Source organism: Periplaneta americana, chromosome 11, assembly GCF_040183065.1.
Source record: "Periplaneta americana isolate PAMFEO1 chromosome 11, P.americana_PAMFEO1_priV1, whole genome shotgun sequence".
NCBI classification, from domain to species: domain Eukaryota; kingdom Metazoa; phylum Arthropoda; class Insecta; order Blattodea; family Blattidae; genus Periplaneta; species Periplaneta americana.
The window spans coordinates 93,211,198-93,232,927 of record NC_091127.1 but is presented as its reverse complement, the minus strand read 5'-3'; the positions used below and the strand labels follow the sequence as shown (position 1 = coordinate 93,232,927).

General features: G+C 35.4%; 1 protein-coding gene and 2 long non-coding RNA genes across 4 annotated transcripts; 1 reads left to right on the top strand and 2 right to left on the bottom strand.

Moving 5' to 3' along the window:
• Positions 1-338: 338 nt before the first annotated feature.
• Positions 339-3,893, bottom strand: LOC138709194 (uncharacterized). 2 transcript variants are annotated; one of them, XR_011334868.1, is made up of 2 exons: positions 3,832-3,893; positions 339-1,112 (listed from the first exon to the last, which is right to left on the bottom strand). It is a non-coding gene; the product is annotated as an uncharacterized lncRNA (long non-coding RNA). The 2 variants fall into 2 exon arrangements; XR_011334867.1 differs by lacking the exon at positions 3,832-3,893 and adding an exon at positions 1,231-3,823.
• A 2,126-nt stretch (positions 3,894-6,019) lies between these two features.
• Positions 6,020-15,765, top strand: LOC138709192 (uncharacterized). Its single transcript, XM_069839781.1, has 4 exons — positions 6,020-6,103; positions 6,272-6,545; positions 6,715-7,035; positions 7,755-15,765. The coding sequence occupies exons 3-4, from the start codon at positions 6,918-6,920 to the stop codon at positions 9,512-9,514; spliced, it is 1,878 nt and encodes a 625-aa protein (XP_069695882.1). The 5' UTR covers positions 6,020-6,103; positions 6,272-6,545; positions 6,715-6,917; the 3' UTR covers positions 9,515-15,765.
• Positions 15,766-17,319: 1,554 nt separating this feature from the next.
• LOC138709193 (uncharacterized) lies at positions 17,320-20,789 on the bottom strand. Its single transcript, XR_011334866.1, has 3 exons — positions 20,476-20,789; positions 19,022-19,198; positions 17,320-18,848 (listed from the first exon to the last, which is right to left on the bottom strand). It is a non-coding gene; the product is annotated as an uncharacterized lncRNA (long non-coding RNA).
• Positions 20,790-21,730: the final 941 nt, after the last annotated feature.

Sequence of the window (21,730 nt, the reverse complement as noted above, 5' to 3'; positions counted from 1 at the left end):
ATCACCCTTTAAGGCCTTACAAAAGAATAAGTAGTCAAGTTCAAGACATCTAGCATAAAGGCTAGAAAAGTTAAAATATTTACAAGTACACTCATAATTGAAAACAGATGAATTTGGTAAAAACCTAAAAGCACATAGGGACATAAATGTTCTTTGGATGATTTCCAATTTAACCGAATCAGTAGAAGTAATAGAATTCCAGGCGACAGATGCATATTCTAGTTTAGATCTGATTAATGTATAGCATAGAATTACAAGAGTAGCTGGAGTAGAAAACGAATAAGTTATAGACCTTATAAGTCCGAGCATTCTAATGGAATGATTATAAATAATGTGACTTTTAATTCAAACAATAATGTAACTTTTATTGTCACAACAATAATCACTTTCTATAAATTAATTTGAACACTCCCGTCAACAATGGGTATTTCACTCCACACATCAACACAGTATTCGTTATTGCAACCTACAGACGACAATGATAATTCACTTGGATTATTGAGAACAACAATGTACTCCTAATCTCAACTAATGTTCACAAAGCACTATTTACAACACAAAACTGTTAGTTCGTTTGCCTTAGCTAGTTCTTCTAGCTCATTCACTCAAGTCACCGTATATCGAACCCAAGACTTGCAGAGACAGTCCACTGAACTTCGAACTCAGGTCCCCCCAACTGCGGTCGACTGCGCGTCGAACCACAGACTCCGGATACGCCGCACTCGTCTGGACGCTCGCACAGTTGCGGGCACACACTCAAGTCGAACTCCGGTCTCGAAGCTGACTTCACTGCTACACAAGACTGACTGGCTTGCTGACCAAAAATGAACTGGCTCCTTCTTCGCGTATCCTATTTATCACTACACCATAGTTACCAGAAACTACGTTTTCGCGAACAAAATACAGATGCCGAGAGGATGACACTTCCTGAAACTTCTCTGGATTTCTCCCCTCAGTCCCAGTCGCTTTACTTCCCCCTCTCTGCCGCGGCCCAGCGTGCCGTCGTTCCCCTTACGTCTGTCCCCTCCAGACCCGCGCGGCTGCAGCCTTCTTCGCCGCGTCGCTCGTCTTCTCGCGCGCCCCACCCTCTGTGGGACGCGATCGACTCTCGGCTGTCACAATAAATTGGACATGATTATGAAAATGTAATTTGGTATCGAGTATGATAATAATAATAATAATAATAATAATAATAATAATAATAATAATAATAATAATAATAATAATCACTTTTGTCCCAAAATGCACAGGGCCAGGCACAACCGAAGTAGTAGGCATGATTTTCATATACTGTAATGGTTTTCACTGTCGATGAAGAAATAATTCTGTTATTATTGGAATAACATATATTCACTGTTTGTAGGTAGGCTTACTGATATTCAATTCTCTACTTTATTCTGTATGTTGTTGTTGTTTTCTAATGCCAGGCGTCTGAAAATAAAGTCATTTGACCTCTTGCACTCCAATATTTTTCAAAGATATTAAGCACTTTATTCTGTATATGCTGACTTATTTGTTCACTTTAATATGACTTAATCCATCAAGATAATTACATTTTTAAAATTTGCTATTGTGGACTTATTTCTAATGGTTGTTATGGACTTTTATATAATACGAGGCGTATCCAGAAAGTAAGTTCCCCGATTTTTCCCCTTGAAAGTAAACGTAATTAGCCATGTCAATTGTGCATGCATAACAGATCTATGACGTATCAATCATATGCCAGCCAGACACGTCCAGCCTGGTGTCAGTAGCGTGGCAGAAGTGGTCCAAAATGGAAGCTCTTATTCCTTCTCCCGCCGCCTGCGAGGTTCAGTCGGTGATAAAGTTCTTTAATGCACAAAGCATTGCGCCAATTGAATTCATCGGCAGCTCTGTCAGGCCTATGGGCCGAACATCATGAGTAAGCAGATGGTGCATTGCTGGTGTAGGCAGTTTTCCGAAGGTCGTCAAAGTGTCCATGATGAAGAGCGCACTGGGCGACCATCCCTCATGATCGTGTTGAGCTGGTGGGGCAGTGCATCATGGAGAACCGTCGCTTCACGATTACAGAGCTGAGCAGCCATTTTCCGCAGATATCGCGATCCTTGTTGCATGAGATTGTCACTAAGCACCTGCTGTTCAAAAAGGTGTGTGCCAGGTGGGTGCCGAAAAACCAGATACCCGAACACAAAATGCAACGTTTAGGAGCAGCACTGACATTTCTGCAACGGTATCACGATGACGGCGACAAGTTCCTCGACAGGATCGTCACGGGCAATGAGACTTGGATTTCGCACTTCACCCCGGAAACCAAGCAGCAGTCAATGCATTGGCGGCATAGTGGATTTCCGGTCAGGACGAAATTAAAACAGACGCTGTCAGTACGGAAAGTGATGTGCACGGTGTTCTGGGACAGGAAGGGCATTCTGCTCATTGACTTCCTTCCAAGAGGTGAAACAATGAACGCTGACCGTTACTGTGAAACACTGCGAAAATTGCGACGTGCCATTCAAAACAAGAGGCGTGGAATGCTTACTGCAGGTGTTGTGCTCTTCCATGATAATGCTCGTCCACATATGGCTCGGCGCATAGCAGCTGTTTTGACGGAATTTGGTTGGGAGTTGTTTGATCATCCACCCTACAGTCCTGATCTTGCTCCCAGCGATTTTCACGTTTTCTTGCACCTCAAGAAATTCCTGTCCTCCGGTGAGCGTTTTGGCAACGACGAAGACCTGAAGACGTATGTCACACGCTGGTTCCATTCATAGGCGGCAGAGTTCTACGACAGAGGAATACAAAAGTTGATCCCACGATACGACAAGTGTCTCAATTCTGATGGTGGCTATGTTGAAAAATAGCTGAAACATTGCTGTACCTGTTCCCAATAAATGTTTTCCTGAAAGTGTATGTTCTTTTTTTTTTAAATAGGGAAACTTACTTTCTGGATGCGCCTCGTACATTTCCGTCTATGAATTGCGTTATCCTCTACTGATTTGCAATCAAGAGGATCTAAGTGTATTTGTAAATATAATATAAACTTTTTATTTATACTTAGGCCTATTTTTATTTTTTTTTCTACGTTCGACACTGACCACCCAAATTTTTCCTACACTTTAGTGGTTATATTACTTATTCCCATTAAGAACGTTTCTTCATGTACCAGTACTAGTGCAGCTGCCATATGTCCAGTTTGTATAAAAGTCTGCAAATCTTCTGTTAGTGTCAATATTCACATCGGTAAAGCTCATCCACAACAACGACAGGACAATATCGTGAGTCAGTAAAATTCTTCTTCTTCTTCTTCTTCTACTTCTTCCAATGATTTAGATTCGGACAATCATATTTCTAATACTAATAGTAATGATCCTCTGCTGGTACTTGCAAGCACTTCACCTGAAGAAGATAATAAAATCAGCTGCAGTTTTACCCATCCTGATTTTAGTCTGGAAGAAATTATGATGCAATGTGACCTACACGACAATACATTTTACTAAAAAAAAAACCATGGATCTTGTATCATTATAGGTTATGTCACTGTTACTGTATAGTTTCGTTTCTTGAAACATAAAGATAGAAAATAAAAATTAGAGCCACAGAATTTCAATACACTGATAAACTAAAAAGAAATTAAGGTTTTTTTCTGTGACCTACACTACACTCAAAACACATGTGAAGTAAACCTTTGATTGTGAAGCCAGGTACAGATAAATTTGAAAACAATATATATATATATATATATATACACATTCAGTAAAGTAAGGATAATTACCTGAAAAATTTTCAACTCGTACTTTGCTCTACTTTTGACAATATCTACATTTGAAAAACAGTGTTATTAGGCATCCTTACCTTAACACAACGAGCTCGTTATCTTAACATGTGTGGCTGCCATTTTAGATCATTCAGCGCTGCCAACCTGTGATAAATTACCAACGAGCACAGAATCCATAGAGTAGACATGAACAGCTTCAAGGTGAAGCCGATTTTGGAGTGGATCGGGACAGCATGTTTGCACATCTCACTAGATCATGATCTATATAGGACATCTTTTTTTATGATCGTTGCATGTATACTCTCTTAGTCACGGCCTCCTAGACACTACATTTCGGAACTTGTGCCATGGATAAATTATATATTTATCGTTGCTTACGGGATTACGGGTATAATCTCGTAAGCAACGATACTTATCCATGCTTGTACATTTTTAAGTACACATGCAATCGCTTGAAAGGAGTCTTTGTTTGAATTTAACGAAGAGAACATGCATAATTGAATTCACAAAGGATATTGCATGACATAAAAGTAATTTTAACTGTACGCTTTGTGACAAAATCTTCACTCGTGATTTCAGTTTGAAAAGACATCTGAAACATATTCACAAGCCAGTGTATTATAAAAGAAGGAGAGATTTTGAAGGAATTCAATATTTTTGGCGGTAAGTTAGGTTATCTTTATTATTGTAATTTATGAAATTCATGTTCTTGCTTTTATTAATGATGTATTGAATTCATGTACATGAATAGACGCGTTTGTGAAGTATTATTGCATTGCGTTCATTTTAGTTGAAAAACATGCATGAAACTTAATTTTTTTTCTTTCTGCAGAATTTAAAAACTGGAAAGAAACTGAAGAAAGAGCGACGAAGTCAAACTATGTAAGACAACGGGGATATACTAGAAGGAAGATTGACTTTAATCAAGAGAACATGCAAAATGGAATTCACAAAGGATATTGCTTGACATAAAAGTAATTTTAACTGTACACTTTGTGACAAAATATTCACTTGTCATTTCAGTTTGAAAAGACATCTGGGTAATTTCATAGAAGACGGGCACTTGGTTGAATATAGTAAGTATTACCAACTTCTTTATTTCAGAGTTAAATGTTAGTGATCTTTTAGTGACTTTTACATGTTAGTTTTAGGTTTTTGTACTAGGTGTCGCCGTGATTTTCTTTTAATTTTATTGGTTATAGTTGTCATTTGTTCTAGAATTTTCGTTAATTTTGAATGGATGATGACGTTATCAGTTGTTCTTGGTTGTTTGACGTGAGTGGTGTTATGTTGTGTCTGATGACTAAAGTTGAAAGTTTCTCATTTTATGATTTTTGTGATTTTCTTTCGATTTGATTGATTATAGTTATCATTTATTCTAGAATTTTCATTAATTTTTCGTGGATAATGACGTTGTCCTGTTGTTCTTGGTTGTTTGACGTGAGTGGTGTTACATTGTAGATTTGTCTGCATTTGTCGAATGCGCATCACCATGCTTACGAAAAGCCACTTTTCAGTGCCAATAATTTATTTTGTGTGCACAAGGTTGGAATTTTGAAGTAAGAGGGAAAGAAAGGAAACCGTGTTCTGAAATTTATCCATTAAATTTTGTGTCGATTTTGGTTTAGTTCTTTCGCTGGTGAAGAAGGATTGTGTTCAATGTTGAGAAGAAAACTGTTTTTCTGTGGTTTAAAGGAATTATTTACTGAATTTTCTGTAGATGTTAAGGTGTAATAAGTGTTCGAAGAGAATTTCATTTAGTGTAAACACGTGGTTTATTTATGCACAGTTGACTGTACGACAAAGTGTTGGTTTAGTTCTTTGCTCCCTGCATGGTTTAAGTTTAGATTGCCTTAAAGCCTGTGTCATTTGTACTGGAAGTGAAGTGGTTGTCGATGAAGACGTCGATGAGAATTGAATTTTATTTGATAAGATGATAAATTATTATGTTTTGTTTTGTGTTTTAGTGATTTTTTGGGGGTAAAGTGCGGACGAAAATTGCTAGAAAAGTACTACCAACTATGAAGTTCGAATGCCACCAAACGCCAAAAAAAAAATCAAAGGCGAAAAATTAAATATATTTTAATTTTTTTTGGAGGGCTTGTTCTTCTTTAAAAATATGAATATATATATATATATATATATATATATATATATATTGATTTTTCATCTTTGATTTTGCGATGTTTGGTGACATTTGACTTCATAGTTGGCAGAACGTTTTTGGTAGTTTTCGTCAGCCATGTTGGGTTTTGCCCGTCTTCTAGGAAATTACCGACATCTGAAACATATTCACAAGCCGGTGTATTATAAAAGGAGAGATTTTGAAGGAATTCAATATTTTTGGCGGTAAGTTAGGTTATCTTTATTATTGTAATTTATGAAATTCATGTTCTTGCTTTTATTAATGATGTATTGGATTCATGTACATGAATAGACGCGTTTGTGAAGTACTATTGCATTACGTTCATTTTAGCTGAAAAACATGCATGAAACTTAATTTTTTTCTTTCTGCAGAATTTAAAACTGGAAAGAAACTGAAGAAAGAGCGACGAAGTCAAACTATGTAAGACAACGGGGATATACTACAAGGAAGATTGACTTTAATCAAGAGAACATGCAAAATGGAATTCACAAAGGATATTGCTTGACATAAAAGTAATTTTAACTGTACGCTTTGTGACAAAATCTTCACTTGTCATTTCAGTTTGAAAAAACATCTGAAAGATATTTACAAATCAGTGTATTATAAAAGAAGGAGAGATTTTGAAGGAATTCAATATTTTTGGCGGTAAGTTAGGTTATCTTTATTATTGTGATTTATGAAATCTATGTTCTTCCTTTTATTAATGATGTATTGAATCCATGTACATGAATAGACTTGCGTTTGTGAAGTATTATTGCATTGCGTTCATTTTAGCTGAAAACATGCATGAAACTTAATTTTTTTCTTTCTGCAGAATTTAAAAACTGGAAAGAAACTTAAGAAAGAGCGACAAAGTCAAACTATGTAAGACAACGGGGAAATGCTACAAGGAAGAATGAAGATGTAGTAATATACTATCACTGCTGCAGAAGTGGAGTTTACAGACCTAGAGGCAATGGTCTGAAAACTTTGAAATCTCAAGGTTCAGCAAAAATTGGGACCAATTCTCCTGCACAGATGAAAGTAAAACTTACAAATGGTAGAATTACAGTGCACTATTTTCCCAAACATGAAAACCATGAGAATGAACTAGAACATTTAAGATTGTTGCAGTCTGACAGAGCAGCTATTGCAGGTACAGTACTTCATTTCATTAGTATAGAAGAGAGCAATACAATAATTTGTATACGCTATTCTCAATTTTACAACTTATTTTAGTCATTTATTACTTTTTTCCCCTTTAATGCCTAACAAATTTCCTTCAAGGCCACTTTCATTTTTACCAGTATAAAGGTAAAGGTATCCCCGTAACATGCCATGAAGGCACTTGGGGGGCATGGAGGTAGAGCCCCATGCTTTCCATGACCTCGGCACTAGAATGAGGTGGTGTGGTCGGCACCACGCTCTGACTGCCTTTTACCCCCGGGAAAGACCCGGTACTCAATTTTATAGAAGGCTGAGTGAACCTTGGGGCCGTTCTGAAAGTTTGGCAATGAGAAAAAATCCTGTCACCACCTGGGATCGAACCCCGGATCTTCCAGTCCGTAGCCAGCTGCTCTACCAACTGAGCTACCTTGGATAACTTATTTTTCCAATATTCATACAAGATTTTGTTTTCATTGCATCAATTATAAATTTAAATAATACTTTAGCCTGGTTGCTTACAGAGTTTTTATAGTGCTTTAGGATCTTTTGACTGACATACTATAACGGATAAGTGTTATTGCAAGTTATGTTTATTACGGTATGCTTTTTGAAGGTTTCTAGTTGTCTTAAATTAATATTTTTCTCAATTTGTGGGAGCTATATTTTAAGCACTCTATGAAAAGTAGTCCATTTTTCTTTTATTTTTAGGTAAACTGAAAGAAGGAGTCTCTGAAACGAGAATCTTGGGGGATATTAGAGACGAAGTAAATATTGACAGTGGAAGGAAGATCCTTATCGACAAGAAGGACATACAAAATATCAAGAGAGATTTCAACATCAATGGCGTAGTTTCTAGACATCAGAATGATGCGATAAGTGTAAGGTTATGGGTGCAAGAGATGGTGAAACAGGATAATTGTGTTATTTATTTCAAAGAACAAGGAAAAGAAGACGATAGCTCATTGTTAAAGGTTGAAGATTTTGTTCTCATTATTATGACAACTTTTCAGAAGGAGATGATAAGAAAATATGGCGGAGATAAAATCTGTTTGGATGGAACACATGGCTTAAATAATTATGATTTCAGTCTGTATTCCATGTTGGTAATTGACAAATTTAAAAATGGTTGTCCTGTGGCATTCTGTTTTTCCAACAGGAGCAGCGAGCAATTATTCATTGTCTTCTTCAGTGCTGTTAAGAATACAGTAGGGACAATTACTTGCACCACTTTCATGACAGATGACGCTCCAGCATTTTACAATGCTTGGTTTAAGGTAATGAACCCAGTATCTAATGTTCTATTATGTGCATGGCATGTCACAAGAAATTGGCAACAAAATCTGTGTAAAATCAAGAATCTCGAAAAGAAGAAAATGGTATACAAAGCTGCTAAAACAATAAGAGATGAATTGTGTGAAGAAACCTTTTCAAAACTTCTGGAAGGTTTTGTCTGTGATCTTTTTAGTGATGAGGATACGGTCGAATTCGGAAAGTATATTTTGCAGCATTATGCTAGCAGAACTGAGAGATGGGCTTATTGCTACAGGAAGCACCTGGGAATTAATACAAATATGCATTTAGAGTCCCAACACAAGAAGATAAAATACCAATACCTGGAAGGCAGACATGTGAAGAGACTGGATATAGCAATAAATGGGCTCTTAAAACTTGTCAGGGACTTAATCTTTCAGCGCCTTATTAAGGTTACAAAGAAAAGTGTGCCTTCTGATAGAATTAATAGAATTGTGAAGAGTCACAAGGTCAGTTCGGGGATAATGCCAGAAATGATAACCATTCTTTCAAATGATGAATGGCATATTAAGTCCATGTCAGGAAATAATGTGTACAATGTTCATAAGGTAGAGGAAGAGTGTGGAGGAGCATGTTATTTGAAATGTGCTGCATGTGAAGTATGCATCCACTTGTTTACATGCACGTGTGTTGACTATGTTATAAGAGGAAACATATGCAAGCATATCCACAGCATTGCTCTTATTCATAAGAGATCAGGACGGAATAGTACTGTTATGAGTGAAGCTGTAGCAACAACTTCCCAGGAAAACTTCCTAAAAGAAACATTGGATGTACTTCCTACCACCTGTGGAACAAATACTGTTAACTCTTCAATTAGAACAAAGTTGGAAAGTATTCTGTCAGATCTTGATGAATGTAGATTTACAACACAAGAAAGTAATGTGGTTCATAAGAGCCTAAACAATGTTTTCAATGTCTGCAATGAAAATATTAAAGTAAACTGTGCAACCCAACTGAAGGAAGTTTCTCATATGAACACCAGAAAGAAAATAAAGAAACAAACAGGATATTTCTCAACCAAGGTGAAGAAGTACAAAACTGCTACACTTAACAACCCTACAGTTAAGGAGCCTGATAATGTTAAGGAAGGCTTGCTTTCAAAGAGTGAGGTTATATGTATTAATGCAGATTTTGACCATACATATAACAAATGAGGTTCTATTTTAACCTTCCTGCTACGAAGAGGGTTATATAGGATTACCCCCCTGATGATTTATTAATGTTATTTTCATTTTTGGCCATATTTATTTTTTAAATTCCATGTATTTTTTCGTTATATATCTACTAATAATTTGAATTCAGAATGACACAAATAATTAATCTACTTTAACATGGAATTCACATTCATGTGGGTCATCATATTATCCCCTTGGCACTTTGTATCATGAAACATGTATGAAGCTGCATCTGTGTTTAAGACTTGCATCTTGTAACAATGACTCTCGGATTCAGTAGGCCACAGAAGTCGCAGGGAATCATTAATAAATCTTGCAACTATAATGTGGTTGGTTTTTTCCAACACTTTGCATGAAAGTAAATGAGGTTTGCTGGGTTGTTCTGGACATAATTTACCCACTATGAAGTTCGCTATGTATCTGCCACACGAATCTGTTGAATCATCAACAGAAATCCATATGCAGTTCCCTCCTATGTCAGACAGTATTGAATCCAGGACAGAAGCATGTAGCGAAAGTAAATAATTTTTCCTAAGTGTGGATTCATCCGGTATCCTTTGATTAAGACAATATTTTTGAAGAAATGACCGTAGATGTGGATTATTTAATTTATGCAGTGTAATGTTGCATACAAAAGCTTTACAAAGGTCAGTGGAAAATATACTACTAACTTCAGACCGTGATTTCTCCTGAGTTAAGAGTACTTGTTGTGTGTTCTTACCCTTTTGTTTTGACCTGAGATGTGCAGTTGTTTTCGAATGCTGATCTAGTTGAAACTTTTTCTCGCATTTCAGTCTTTTCACATACTTGACAATACACTACACCACCATCACTTGAATAGTCACTATTGCCTGAAAACCACTGTTTAATTAAAAATGATTTAGTGGACTTATCTTTAGGCATTTTTAGTTTAATCTCACAGAACACCACATAGACTATTAGTAGGTGAAAAACAAGTTAACAGATGAACACCTGCCGTCCTCTCGACACAAACTTTGAGAGGGTACTGCATTGAGAAAGGAATGTAAGAAATTCCTTTTGTGGAAAAGATCTGCAACGTCCATCTACCTGCATGTATTGTGAGACTGGAAGTATTGTCCCGTTTACATTTCACTTGAAATAGGAAGGCTATTGTGGTGCCAAGGGATGTTCAACATAGAAATTCATTACTAGATTTACAGTTCGTTCAGAAATGTCAGATAATTGATCATACACAAACTGAATAAATGTCGAAACATGCACTAACCCTCAAAATATGCATTTGCATATGCACATATGCATTTTAAAAAAATCAGGGCCCTATATATTGTATTAGGATATTTAAATTTCAGGAATTAAATAAAATGATTTCCAGTTTCTGTTGTAGTACTATCGCTTTCATTGCTTGTAAAAGTGTTTTCTATCATGTCAAAACTATGTAGCTTTAAGGAGTTTGTCTTGAAATAGAAGAGAGGCAAATCTAAATTTACTGTGTGTATTACCTCAGAAAATGCTGGGTTTGCAGTGAAAGATCTGTCATTTGGCAGAACACTATGTATATATGTACCTCAGTCACTAGTAACATATCTAAAGTTAATTAATATTGGTATACATTTTCAACAAAATGGGACAGGACTTTCGAATCACTTTGTATTTAAAAAAAAAATGGATGATTATTTTATATTTTTACATTTTTTGTAAGTCTATAATCAATAATGCTTAAGTCGTTTAATTCCAAATGCTTAACAAAGATGAGTATGCAATTTTGATGGCCCTTTGCAGTAGTAAGTTGTAAAAAACCTTGGTTGGAGAAGTGTTAATAAAAACAGCAGTAAAGATATTAAAATCTATTTAATTACATTAATAAATTATTTCGATTTCTTTAATCACTCTTCCTTCCCTTACTTAATTCACTCTCAACGTTAAAAGGCAGTGAAAATTTGAGTTGTGGTTTTGTAGCAACTGAGACTGATATTTTTTATTTATTTATTTATTTAATGCAAGACTGTAGAGTTTATCTTTAGCCATGATAATGGCAACATGCAATAGTGTGAGATAAGTAAACAAACAAACAGTGAGAAGAGTACAAAAATAGTTAATCTCAGCAAGAATGATAGAATATATTTATATTTGGAGGGCCATCATCTTCTCTCTTGCTTCCCAATACTTCCCTACCAGTGTTGTGGAGGACAGATTGGGACAATCCATTAGATGGTCTGAGTCCATTACGATGTTCTGGTTGCAGAGTGGGCAGTTAGGATTCTGGAGTAAACCAATGCGGCATAGATGTTTACCCAAGCAATCATGTCCAGTTGCTAATCGGAATTTGGCAACTGCTTCTCTCCTTGGTCAATCTGGTACCGAAGTTACATTGTCTTTCCATTTAGAAGTGCGTATGTTATCTTGCAGAGATTTTTTATAAGTGTCCTTTACCTTCTGTCATATGATGGTTGATGCTCGACTGTAGGGTACTTCACAAACATAGGGCAGGATTTGAGTGCCTTTTTTGCAAGAGAATCAGCTATTTCTTTCCCGGGGATACCACAATGAGATGGTACCCACTGCAGGACCACTTTCTTGTTTTGCTCAGTAAGGTTCTTAATTATTTTCCTGCATTCGTGTGTATCAGGACAAGGTGGACGGTTAGAGTTGTTGGTGATGGCGAATATTGCAGCTTGGGAGTCACACAGAATTACAGCATTTGAAAATGTTGATAACCGAGGCAATAATTGTTTGAGAGCAGATTTATGGCTCTCACTTCTCCATCAAAGGCAATGTGGTTTTTGCCCAGAGATAGATATGTTGAGAAGAGCCTACAGTATATGCCACCTCCAGCAGTGCCATTTCTTTCTATCTGTGACCCGTCTGTATATATGTGTAGCCATGTTTCTTCTGGATACCTCGTCAGAATAGTTTCTGTGGCTCACAGAATGTCTCGAGGAGTATCGTTTTTGTTACAGTCCTGAGTTAGGTCGAGAGTGTAGTCTATATCATCCTGTTCTAATGGGTTTTCTGGGAGCAATAATGGGCATGGCTTAAAGGACATATCTAATTTTTCCTTTTCCTTCATAACTTTCTGTAGGAATCCCTCTTGTGTCTTTAATCTTTGGGGTCCTTGCATATTGCTGGGGTAGTCAACACCGGGTAGGCGGATTAGTTTTTCATGGATTTTAAGTGCAGATTGAACATTATCAGTCTTCATATCCTGGTTGTTTGTGAGGAACAGCATAGCATTTATAGGAGTAGTTTTGACACTACCAGTGATCAGCCTGAGAGCTTGATTCTGTACACATTCTAGTTTATGAATCCTTTGTTGGTTTGCTGTAATAAGAGCTCCACAGCTATATTTCATAATTAGTTTGACGTACATTTTGTAGGTTGTGTTCAGCGTTTGTGTATTACAGCCCCATTTACTTCCTGCCAATCGCTTTATGATATTGTATTCTTTCGGTCCTTTCATGTATATGATTACTCCATGTTAATTTACTTTCAAATGTAAAGCCTAAATATTTTAATTCTGTTACATGATTTAGATATATGTTATTTTAAGAGATATTTGGTTTTAATCGATTATGGCAGAGTGAAAAACTTTGGCAAGCAGATTTTGATATGTTAACAGACATGGAATTTTTTATACACCAGTCACTTATGAAATGAATTTTCGATTGCCTGTTTGGCTCCATTTTTTGGTGCTGCACTCCATATAACAAGATCATCAGCATAGAGGAGAGTTTTGATATTTTCATTTCTGGTCAGAGTGGGTATAAGGTCATTGATGTACAAGTTGAAGAGAGAGCAACTAGTAACAGCTCCTTGAGGTAACCTGTCTGGAGTTGTTTATATTTTGAACAGGCAGAACCATAACGGATTTGACAATACCGTTGTCCTAGGAAACTTTTGAACCAGTTCAGCATGTTTCCTTGTACTCCATAATTCGTTAGTTTCAGTAGTAAGTTTCATTTCCAGATTGAATCATAAGTGGCTTTGAAATCAATGTACACTACAGTTGTAATCAAGCCCTTATCTAGGTTGTCCTTAAGCTGTTGACTTAGTATGGCTATCTGATATTCGGTTGAGCGATGAGACCAGAAACCGGCTTTTGCAGGATGGATTATGTTATTGGTTTCAAGAAACCAATTTAGTCTGTTGACTATCATTTTTTCCATCACTTTTGCTGGGATGTTTGTAAGTGCAATTGGTCGATAGTTGGAGGGATCCTTAGCCTGTTTATTTTTCTTAAGCACAGGTATAATTATAGCTTTCTTCCACTGGGAGGGTATAGAAGTAGTCCAGATCTTATTAAATATGCACAAACGGGAGGCTCTAGCATTAGGACCCAGATGCTGAAGAAATTCAGCATAATTTTGATCAGGTCCCGGGGATTTTTTGGTTTTGAGACTGTTAATTGCAGTATTAAGTTCACAAAGAGTGAAATATCCATATCAACTTGGCTGGGTATTCCTCTCCCATAATCCTTAAGTTGCTGCTTGATTTTGCGGTCGTTTTTTCTAATGTGGCTATTTTTCTTCTGTGATTGAGAATAATGAGACTCAAAAGCATTGGCAATTTCTTCATCTGCATGAAGTGAAGTGCTTTCAAAGAATGAGTTCCTTTTTAGGTGAATTTCGTCTATTTTCTACTCTACCGAGGAAGTTGTATGCTTTCGGACCGTCTGTTCTGTAATCAAGGTTGGAGATGAAATTGTTAAAACTAATACATTTGGCCTCCAATATCGCGCGTTTTCTTCTTGCAGCAGCTTGTCTCCATTTTTGAACATCTTCTGTATTCTTCGTTTCTTCTGCTTTTCTTCTAAGGTCTCTCTTTCATTCTTCAAGTTGCCTACATCCTGATTACAGAAACATTTATAGTTGTTCTGTCTACCAAGAGGGATGAATGTTTTTGCTGTGTTTAGTATGGCTGAGGAGAACTGTTTGTATATTCTATCAGGGTGTTCCTCAATGTTTATTTTATCTTTATCCAGGAGGCCCTCTAATGTTTCGGTGTAAGATTTCCAATTGGCTTTCTTAATATTCCATGACGGTTTTGTAGTATTTCATGATATGTTGCGTTTGGGCATGTGTATTGTTCCCATCACGATATGATGTCCACTTCAAGAATCTTCAATAACCTTCCTTGTAAATACTCCATGAATATCAGATGATACAATAACCAGATCTGATATTAAAATATTACTTTTAAATAAAGTAAATTTATGACACCTTTCTGCTATGCTAATTTCTTTAAAGATATATATTATTCTACGAAATGGAAATATAAAAATTGGAAATTTATCTTTTGAAGAGGTGGAGAAGTTCAAATATCTTGGAGCAACAGTAACAAATATAAATTACACCCGGGAGGAAATTAAACACAGAATAAATATGGGAAATGCCTGTTATTATTCGGTTGAGAAGCTTTTATCATCCAGTCTGCTGTCAAAAAATCTGAAAGTTAGAATTTATAAAACAGTTATATTACCGGTTGTTCTGTATGGTTGTGAAACTTGGACTCTCACTTTGAGAGAGGAACATAGGTTAAGGGTGTTTGAGAATAAGTTGCTTTGGAAAATATTTGGGGCTAAGAGGAATGAAGTTACAGGAGAATGGAGAAAGTTGCATAACACAGAACTGCACGCATTGTATTCTTCACCTGACATAATTACGAACATTAAATCCAGACGTTTGAGATGGGCAGGGCATGTAGCACGTATGGGCGAATCCAGAGATGTATATAGAGTGATAGTTGGGAGGCCAGACGGAAAAAGACCTTTGGGGAGGCCGAGACGTAGATGGGAAGATAATATTAAAATGGATTTGAGGGAGGTGGGATATGATGATAGAGACTGGATTAATCTAGCTCAGGATAGGGACCAATGGCGGGCTTATGTGAGGGCGGTGATGAACCTCCGGGTTCCTTAAAAGCCAGTAAGTATATATATATATATATGTACTCAAAATATAAATCAAGATGATATTTTATATAACTTCATTGTTTCAGACCACATTTTTATACAACACTCCTTACAATAACATTTTTTTTTTCACAGCCGGGAGTAAATGTCTGTTTCTAGGCTAGGACAACAGGGAGAGAAATAATATTTCCTCTGTAGAGAGAGGAATATTTACAATGACATTTATACCAATGGTTGTTGCTAATGAATTTTCCTTTGCATGAGTGTATATGCGCTCAGGAAAGTAGCTCCAGTGAACTTCATTAATAAAAATTCTGAAATAAAATGCGACAATTTGTTACCTGTCGTGAAAAAAGTTGTTTATATGCCACGGGATCTATATTACATTACATTTGCAGCCCTCATGATAAATACTTCGGGCTACAATTATGTATCTCGAGAAAAATCATGCGAAATTTGGAACTTTATTTTTCGTCTTAAAAATTAATTTTAGCAACAGATCCTTAATTTGAAGTATTTCTAAACTGTCCCAGTAATGAAGATGGAGAGCAATAAGGTCTTTGTTTACCTTGGAACTTCCACCCTTGTAACAAATAATGGATTTAAAAAATATACATGTTTTCTTAAATTTTTTTATAATACCATATTTATTGAGAAATAATTATAAAATATAAGGAACTTGTTACTGAATGAAAAGACAAACAATTACTAAGGTAAATCTGTAAAATAACATCTTATTTTCCTTAAGAAAATTATCAACATTACATGGAATATAATGAATTTCTACACAAAACAATATTATGTCATCAATATTATTACAATTTATGTCTGACAAATGTATGAACGTTTATTCCTTTATTTTAAAATCCTCTGAATGTTGAATTATACTATCTGTATAAATGTCTAATTTTCTTCAATTATTGTGTTTCTTTTTTTTTTAAGTCAATGACTTCTTCTTTCTTCATTGGCAGTTTTGACTTTTCACTTTAGACTTGTGAACTGATTGTTGATACCTGAGAATCATGGCGAGGATGAATGTGTGTTGAGTTAACCCATTAAGTTAATGAATTGTTTTCCAACAAGTGTCCCTGGGTGGTGATGGTTACACAAAATGAATCAAGTTACTAATTGCAAAATGTATTTTCTCTTCACATTTCTTAGTACTTGCACTTTCAGCTGATAATGATTTTTCTTATAGTATTTCTGCAACAGGTTTCTGAAACTGTAAATTATTGGATTTGTTGGGCTAACTTGCCACGACAGTGAATTTAAGGGAGGTACTGCAGTGCTTTGAATTACCAGTTCATTTAGTTCATGAATTGTGTAAATGTGGTCATGTTTTCGAAGGATTGATTAATAATGGGAAAATCTCTAGAAGCTGTGGCCTCTGATTGGAAAAAATTGCTCAATTTTCCTGAAATTACATGTATCTGTTAGACTTGACAGAAATTTTAGTCCCTTTTTAAAATGTTGTGAAATTATAAAGTGTATGGCTGCTCCTAAATGTAACAATATGATAGTGTGTTGTAATTTATTTAATCTATATAAGAGATTTTGCAAATCCATACATATAAATTAGAAAAGAGTGTAACTGCATAGTCTTGAAAGCAGAGCCTATATAACAATGCCTTTTTCATTGTATGCATTGCATTTTTTTCTTCCTTTTTGAAGAGGGAAATTATATCTGTCTGTTTTTTATTAATATTTTATGTTTATATACTATTTCAATTCATGGTTTTTATGTGAATTATGCAAAGTTACGAGTTTGTTGATTTTATTGACAATAAAGTGACATAAAACATACAGCAGCTACAAAGTTATTCAAGAGACTATGCACTACATTAACACTCTATCAAATGCTTAAAAAAAAAAAAAAAAAAAAAAAAAAAAAAAATTGTGCAATTAATCTATGTAACCAGGATATTCTTTTCTACTCTAATCTGAGAACATTAATAATTTTGAATGATTTTAAGGAAAGGTAATGTTAAGTTTCTTGAAATCTAGATTTAAGAGAATGTTATTTAGTTGAGCCAATAAAGTATTCCAAATTTGCACCCCTGTTAAGCTGTTGAGGGGGGCTGCACATTATTCTAAGGGAAGTTTAATGAAATTCGCATTTTTATAATCCATCAAATATTAATGCTACTTAAAATGTTGCTTGCTCAATATACATTCACTGCACTTTATTCATTACCTTTCATATAAATTTTTCTACATTTTTGGCCTCCTAATTATTTTTAAAAACTGAATTACTTGTAACAAGAAAGATACTTGAGTATGTGGTAGATATGAATAAAACACTAATATTATGCAAAATTTTATGTTAATGTCTTCAGTAGTTTTTGAGCTATGCCGAAAACCGTGTATAAAAATGAAAGTTACAGAAAATGAGTGACAAACATAATATGATCATATGCGATGTAACAAGTGACACATGTGGACATTTAAATAGATATTTTTTAATATAATGGAGATAACAAAATAATAAAGTATTTCATTACTAATATTATAGCAAAGAATTTTAGTGTATCCTAATACAGGAAGTATGACACGAAATGACTTTCTGTTTAGCATTGCCAACTCAGCATGAGCGAGTCTGCTACAAAAAGCCTTAAGTTCATCTACAAATACCAAAATTAAGCTACGCTCAAAAACAGCAGATGTGATAAAACTAAATAAATAAGAAATACAAGCTCCCTCCCATTAAAAACAATGGGTTTTTTCGCCCATATCTTACTGTCGACATGCAACAACACTTCATGCAAAACATTGTAACCATTGTGTCAACAAAAGTCCATTCGTAAAGAGCGGCACATCTGGAGATTGTTTCAGAGAGCCCTTATTCTTGAGTAATAAAGGGAACTGACAACCAAGCTACAGTTTTAAATTGAAATGACGATGTGTTGGGAAACTCACTTATTTTGTAGGATTGGCGACAGTGTCTAGTGTCTGCGAATTTATTAATACAGAATTTGTCAATAGGCAGTATTTACATACCACAGAAGTGTAACCCTAGTGTAACCACCAATGCATCATAGTACTAATGCCATTGGATTTGGGTAACTGTGGGAAGAGGCTGGAAATTTCAAGATACATAGCACACAATACTGGGAGTGCTAAGCACCACCAGTACTAAAAATTTTGGGAGTATTCATGATACAAAGCAAAACACCCGAAAAGTGAGCGCATATGACGGAAATAGCATTCAGATGAGAAGCATTGGGCACAGGAACCATGTTGGGGTGTTCTTCTGCAGCTTCAAATAGGTCCTGCTTTAAAATGCCAGAATTGTGCAGAATGACACAAGCTATCCCTGCTTTGATTGTTCTCACTGTGGTCAGTAATTTCCATCAAAGACACTGGAACCTCTGTTACCAGATGCCTTTAATCATCTCTATTAAATTCCGAGTAGATTTGTTGTATCTGAAATTAAGAAATCAGAAAGTAACTTACCTAAGATAAAATATATAAATGTTTTATTCGGAAACTACTTGATTACTTTTTTTCCGAATAGGAAGAATAAGAAGACCAGTATTAAACATTAATATGCATTATTTCCAAAAGAGTTCTGAGTAATAAGAATCAATTTCATTTACCATCTCTCAGCTGCAGTTCCCAAATGACTGTCCAACACAGGGGTGAAAAGAATACGACAGCTGTGGATACCCATTGTCATCAAGTAGAATACCGTACCTTTAACTCTGTCTTCCTCAAATTTCTGATAGATAAGAGTTTGTGCCTTGATGAATTTTTCTTAAATCTCGCAGAACAATCTGAAAAAGTTTACACGTTTTTAAAACAACTCGAAAAATATTTGAGGAGCTAAATACAGATCTGGGAGGAGTGCCATGAATGTACATTTATTATTGCTTTATTAATATTCTTTGGCTGTATTTAATACAGAAATTCAGTATAAGCAATTTTTAACATTATGTTATCAGCTTTATATATGAAGGTCTATTGTGCAAAAGATACCCACAAGTTTGGGGAATGTTAACAGATCTTTTTCTCACCATTAGTGACATTAGTGTCAAATACAATAATGATAATGGTTGTAGGCCTAAATAGCAGCAAAGAAGTAGGTAATTTATATGGGGTTTTTGGTTAGGCCTATAGGCAAATGCGTATCAGCAGCATTGGGGAACGTACGTATTCTGAACTTTATATATCTTTTTATGTGTGTGCATGCGTGTGTCCGTTAGTAATAAATTAGTAACAAGTAGAGGAGCCACAACAGAGCTTTGGAATATACAGGTACAAGTATGAAACGATTTTTTATAATGAAAGTATTTGTGGTTGCAAACTAAAACCACGTGTTTATATCATAGAAGTCAGTGCAGCAAAAGAAAATTGTGTTTCTTTTGGTGTAGTCCTGGAAAAATATCACCATTTGTAATCACAAACTTTCATAATGGAGTCTGTATCAATATGTCTCATTTATGCCACTCATCCCCTATTAAAATATTAATGAAATTAATTTAATAAACAATAGGACAACTCGGACATGAAGACTATCTCAGTGGAACTACAGTATACACTACTATTACTGTATGGTATATCCTAGGAAATTTCAAAACTTAAAGGGTAAATACATTTGTATCGTAACGTGGTAACGCTATAGTTAAGAATTATAAACTAATGTAGTTAGGTTTACCGGTAATGTAAATTATTACTACGCACCACAATGCTGTTTATTTGTGTTCTAACATAATGTAAGATATTATTTATGTGCATCTAGCTGATTTGGTACCAATCATATTAAAATATAGCGTACCTAACTTGTAACAAGCTAATTTGTTTGTTATAACCTAACAACACACTGGAATAAAGTTTGTCTTGTCTAATAAAATGATATACTCACTTAAAAGTCTCCTGTTACATAAAATCGTGTTACTTAAGATATTATTTAAGAACACATAGCTGATTTCATACGAATAATATTAAAATATAGGCCTAACCAACTCCTACGAAACTAATTAGGCTATAACAGAAAACACACTAGGATCTTTCGTGCTTTGCGTAATTATGATAAGTTTTTACTTATACTTACTTGAAAGTCTCCTATTGCTTAAAATCCTGGAATAGTCAAGAGTTTCAGAATTCTTGCAATTCTTGTCCTTGATTCTTCAGTCAGTAATAGTAGCGGTAATATACTTTAAATGCCATTTACGACGATGGTGTCATTTGTGAATCTGTAGCGTTTGTAAAACTGCTCATCACAGTAAAAATCTAATGAATTTTCATTTTCTATCAAAATTTTCTTGGCAACCGTTCAATGGCATCTTAATTTCCAATCATCAGAAACTCATCTTCACCAGCTGTAAAACTGCCGCCATTTTTTTTCCCTCACGTTGCCTGAGATCGTACCGTTGCTTACGAGATTACCACCGCCGTCTGGATTGTAATATACTGCCTGCTCTATGACGTCCATTTTGCGTATACAGTCTGCTGAAAAATCTCCGCTAGATGGCAGGTCATACAACACCATACGTAACATTAGTTATAATGGAAATTTAAACGCACTCTGCTTAATAAACACAATTATTCTCAAGTTTTCCTTTAATTAAACTAGATAATATGTGTAAATGTATACCAGAGATAAAAGCTTACCTGGCAAAAATGATGTCCATCCCTTGAAGTCACAACTTCAGAATATTCCTGGACTGAGGCTTTGAATAGCACACCGGTCGAAATGCACGCTGTGTTTCTTTCCTTCCAATATTTGCTAGTAGTGGTTTTACAAACTTTGTTATTATAATGTGGCTAACCATCTGTTGATGATTTGGCATACTGCAATTCAATAATGCGCATTCTGAAAGAGGAGAATGCGCAAATGTGCGAATTGTTTTTGTTAATTGAGAAGACTTAGTACAATATGGTACTGCGGCTTGAACGAACTCCTGCAAATGTTTTATTAAGGCAACAAAAGTCGATTTTGGGTATCTAAGCCCTCCTCTGTCTTGGTGATGGATAATTTCATTTAATGGCGTCGACGTTTTAGGCATAGATATATTCCTAATACAACAATCACAACTTACTTTTTCCTCATTTACGCGTATTAAATATCCGCAAATCAAAGCTTGGGAGACAGTTTCTAAATTAATGTCTACTCTGTCATTTGGTACTGTAAGTTTGTCCAAAAGAATCAAAACATGATCAGGAAGAACAAGGTCATTTTCGGTACCGGTATCAGTGATACTATTGCCACCAGTTGGAAAGGTTTCTCCACAATATGCATTATCTCCAGTGACATTGGCTGCTTTGGAAGGTATCATAAGACCAGACTTCAATATTCTTTTGATAGC

Excerpts from the sequence above, each read along its gene's own strand:
- LOC138709192 (XM_069839781.1), top strand. The coding sequence starts at position 6,918 with ATGAAAGTAAAACTTACAAATGGTAGAATTACAGTGCACTATTTTCCC. Across the intron at positions 7,036-7,754 it reads TGACAGAGCAGCTATTGCAG|GTAAACTGAAAGAAGGAGTC; the intron begins GTACAGTACTTC and ends TTTTATTTTTAG.